Source organism: Zea mays, chromosome 4 (genome assembly GCF_902167145.1).
Source record: "Zea mays cultivar B73 chromosome 4, Zm-B73-REFERENCE-NAM-5.0, whole genome shotgun sequence".
NCBI classification, from domain to species: Eukaryota; Viridiplantae; Streptophyta; class Magnoliopsida; order Poales; family Poaceae; genus Zea; species Zea mays.
Window position 1 is genome coordinate 36,047,638 of NC_050099.1, and position 4,490 is coordinate 36,052,127.

The following is a 4,490-nucleotide window of genomic DNA, read 5'->3' on the forward strand; positions in this document are numbered from 1 at the left end:
CAGCCTACGCCACAACCTACTCCTGCGCTCTGCTCCTACAAGATGGGGCAAGGGCACGACAAGCCAAGATGTCTTCACGACGATCAAGTGAAGATATTGGTTCTCCACGGACCGACGCCCCACTTACTCCATACCTAGCAATAGATTATTGGGCCCACTTTTTGGGGCTCGATCATCATGTACACGCCTCCCTTGGGCTATAAGAGGGAGGACATGCACACGCTAGAACTCAGTCTCGTAGAGAGAGCCAACTCAGGCTTTGGACAACACATAGAGACTCCCTCGGAGATCTTCGAATACACGTAGACTCCCATTCCTCATGCAATACAACTCACAATGGATGTAGGGTATTACACTCCGGTGTCCTGAACCACTCTAACCCTTGTATTCTTGAGTTCATCCAACTGGTGAGGCAAATCCCTAGGCTCCCCCTAGTTCACTGGATTAGGCGGGTGCATTCTGCCACCCCGCTGGTGTTTTCTCTCCGACAGGGGCCTACATTTTACAGTCGCTCAGGGGCCTAAAAATGTAGAGCCGGCCCTGATTGTAACCAAATATAGGGATGGCAACAACCACATTTTACCCGCATGCCCACGGGCAAGAACCCGATAGGGTGCAGATTTAGGTGTGATTCTCAACCCGGTGGTTTTTTTCTCATGGATATGAAAAGGTCGTACTCGTGCCCGTGAACCCGTATTTGATTTATATGTGTGTATATATATGTATATGTATATTATAAATGTACGTATGTATTTGTACTTTGTATAGATATATAGATAGATAAATATATTTGTAATTATGTGCCTACAGATTTGTGTCATCCACGAATAATAGGTATGTGTGTATCAGTTGCATATAAAAGATACATATACAATGTTAACATTACTTCCATGAATATAAATTTGTAAATCATATACTCACGGGTTTCAAACCGGTTGCCATCTCAAACACACCCGTAAAGTTGAGGGAGGGACATAAATGGGCAAATGGCCAAGTGAGTGAGGTGGAAGTATAGATGTCCAAACGGACCGGGCTTGTCGGGCGGTCCGAAACACGACACGGGTTTGGCCCGACACGACACGATGGGCTAGGCCCGGCACGGCCCGATTTTATTTTTTTCATATAAATACATATATTATACTTGAATATAGAGTATAAAACACAAGAAACATGTGTTTTTGTTGGTTATGTGGGTGTAAATAAATGTTTAGAACTAATAAATATGATTTAAACCCTAAAAATGCATACTTTTAGGATATTTTTATCATTTAAATGTCATATATTATTATGGGCCCGTTAGGCCCGTCGGGTCGTGGGCCGGCCCGGTACGATTATTAACCCAGTGGGCCGTGCTTGGACCTCGCTTGGGGGCCGTGGGCCGGCACGACACAGCCCGCTAGCTACTTCAGGCCGGGTCGACACGATCCTAATCCGTGTCCGGTCTAGCCGTATTTGGGCCGGGCCGATACGGCCCGCCCATTTAAACATCTGTAGGTGGAAGCGACACGCATGAGTGTTGGTAGGGCAGCGCCCGAGATGCAGACCCACCATATAGTACATGCACCCTTTTTTGTCCTTTGCACAGTTGCATTGCTCAGCTGCTGGCCTGCTGCACCGTGCTAAAATGATGCCTCAGGCTAAAGTCACCTTTCTACCGTCAATTTTAATTGTAATTGCTTTATAAATAACATAACATACAATATAAAATTGCATCGTCTCCTCTCCTTCCTGACATTGGCACTGGCAGCTGCACTCACCGGCAGCCATGGAAGACTTGCTCTACTACTCCCTCACCGTAGCCATCTGCATCGCAGTCATCGGCCTCCTCTCCATCCTCCGTTCGTTCACCGCCACCGGACCGCCGCCGGCGCTCCCGCCCGGCCCGTCGCTGCTGTCGCTGATCACCCCGCTCCTCTTCCTCGGCCGAACGAACTTCGGCATCGAACGGATCCTCTCCGCCGCGCGGTCCCGCTACGGGCCCGTCTTCACGCTCTACCTGCTCCCGTCCCGCCCGGCCATCTTCATCGCCGACCACGTCGTGGCGCACCGCGTGCTGGTGCAGGGCGGCGCCGCCTTCGCCGACAGGCCGCCGGCCAGCCTCCCCTTCCGCCTCTTCTCCAGTGGCCAGCGCAACATCACATCCGGCGCCTACGGCCCGGTCTGGCGCGCGCTCCGTCACAACCTCACGGGCAACGTGTTCCACCCGTCGCGCATGGGCCGGTTCGCCGCCGCCCGCCGCCGCGCGCTGCGGGGGCTCGTCGCCGGCGTCGCGCGCGACGCCGGCAGCAGGGCCGTCGTCGTCGAGGGGCTCCTGCACCGGGCTATGTTCCACGTCCTCGTCACCATGTGCTTCGGCGAGCGCCTCGCCACCGACGCCGTCGTCGCGTCCGTGGAGGCGCTGCAGCGGGAGTTCCTCAAGTCGGTGCTCGGCTTCCAGGTGTTCGACGTGTGCCCCGCGCTCACCAGCCTCCTGTTCCGGCGCCGGTGGAAGCAGATGCTGTCCCTCCGCCGCCGGCAGGAGGAGCTCTTCGCCCCTCTCATACGGGCGTGCCGCGCGCAACGAGGCTCCGACGCCAACGCCGGCGCGGACACGTACGTGGACACGCTACTCGACCTCCGGATCCCCGAGGACGGGGGCAGGAACCTCACGGAGGGCGAGATGGTGAGCTTGTGCGCCGAGTTCGTGGCCGTCGGCACCGACAACACGGCGACCGAGGCGCAATGGATCATGGCCAACCTCGTGGCGCATCCGGAGATCCAAGCAAGGCTCCGGGCCGAGATCCACCAGGTCACCGGCGGCGCGGGCGTCCAGGAGCAGGACCTGCCGCGGATGCCGTACCTTCGCGCAGTGGTCCTGGAGGGGCTCCGCCGCCACCCGCCGGGCCACTTCGCGATCCCGCACGCCGCGACCGGCATCCAAGACGACGACGGCGGTGGCGACCACGCGACCATCGAAGGCTTCCGCGTGCCGCGGCGCGCGTCCCTCAACTTCACGCTCGTCGCGCTGGGGCTCGACGAGGCGGTGTGGCCCGACCCGCTGCGGTTCCGGCCGGAGCGGTTCCTGCCCGGCGGCGAGGGCGCGGACGTTGACCTCACCGGCGCGAAGGAGGTCAAGATGATACCGTTCGGCGCCGGGCGGCGGATCTGCCCCGGGATGGCGCTCGCTCTGCTGCACCTCGAGTTCTTCGTGGCCAGTCTCGTCGCCGAGTTCGAGTGGCTCCAGGTCCCCGGTGAGCCGGTGGAGTTCGCCGAGAAGCAGGAGCTGTCCGTCGTGATGCGCCGGCCGCTCCGTGCCACCGTCGTCCGGTGCACAAGGAACGCCAACTGACCACACGGGTTGTCGTTGTCGAACCGAACGTCTGCACTTTTCTGCTCTTGTTTGTTGCTGCATGCATGTGCTTTTCTTTCAGTGAAGTTCAGCGAATTTAGTAAAAAATTCGCTACCAAATTTCCTGTGGACTTGTGGAGTCATGTTGTTAGCATGCCCTGCTCTTGTTGGCTAGAGGCTTTCATGTATTTGCACTGCACTGCTCTGATTGTCCTAAAAGTTATAATATTAATAAAAAAATCAGTTTTTCTTTTGTCCATCAACAGTTAGAGTTAGGCCCGTTTAGTACAGATCTGTCTCCTCTAAAAATGATTCCGACTCTGGCTTCTCTTCAAGAATAGCTCATCTACAAGAGCCAGTGTTTTTTTTTAATAAATCGTTTGGCAAAACGGTTCCTCTTGACTCAAGAGAAAGAGAGTGAGAGGAGGAGCCGCTAGGAGTCAATTTTTTTAGCTCCGGCTTCTCTCTATAAAAATGGCTCCGGCTCCTCGGTGCTCTTTGTTGGGAGCTCTTTTATTAAGACCGTTTGGGAGGGCTCCTCCACGAGCCGGCTTGAGAGCTCTCCCAAACATACCCTTATTTTTTTATTGGAGCTGACAATAACGCAGGAACTCAGCGAGACAGAACATAGTCTTCTTCCCGATCCTAGCTACCGTGACGGTGCCACGGCCGTGCGTCAATGACCTACAGAACAAGTCCAACAGGAGCGAAAAGCACGACTCCCAATACGTCGTTGAGTCCATGCTCCATGCCCACATGATCTACAGTCGCGTTGCTAACCTCGACGACGTGTTGTGGCCCTTCCAGCCCATCCCCAACATGAGCTATAGCCACGACGCCATCCTTGACGACATGTTGTGGCCCTTCCAGCCCATCATCCCCAACGGTTCCCTCCTCACAATCGGACAGATGGTACCGCAAAACCCACACACTCAGGTTGTCTCCAATAGCTATCCTATCACATCCACTATCTCATCTTCTATTTTAAACTTCACCATGTAAATAATGTAATCTACAGTGCAAATCTCCTATTTTACACGACATGCTGCGGACAGCCTCATGCTCCTTGCAATTGCATTACTCCCCTATCCCTCCTCCCCTTAGGCTTTTGCTTTGCTCAATGCTAAATCGAATGACTAATTTTGCTTCTAGCTCGATGGCA

General features: G+C 54.9%; 1 protein-coding gene across 1 annotated transcript; it reads left to right on the top strand.

The window, feature by feature from the left end:
* The first annotated feature begins 1,721 nt into the window (after positions 1-1,721).
* LOC100193472 (putative cytochrome P450 superfamily protein) lies at positions 1,722-3,589 on the top strand. Its single transcript, NM_001138588.1, has one exon. It carries the CDS (start codon positions 1,766-1,768, stop codon positions 3,326-3,328), a length of 1,563 nt encoding a protein of 520 aa, NP_001132060.1. The 5' UTR covers positions 1,722-1,765; the 3' UTR covers positions 3,329-3,589.
* Positions 3,590-4,490: the final 901 nt, after the last annotated feature.

Excerpts from the sequence above, each read along its gene's own strand:
- LOC100193472 (NM_001138588.1), top strand. The coding sequence starts at position 1,766 with ATGGAAGACTTGCTCTACTACTCCCTCACCGTAGCCATCTGCATCGCA.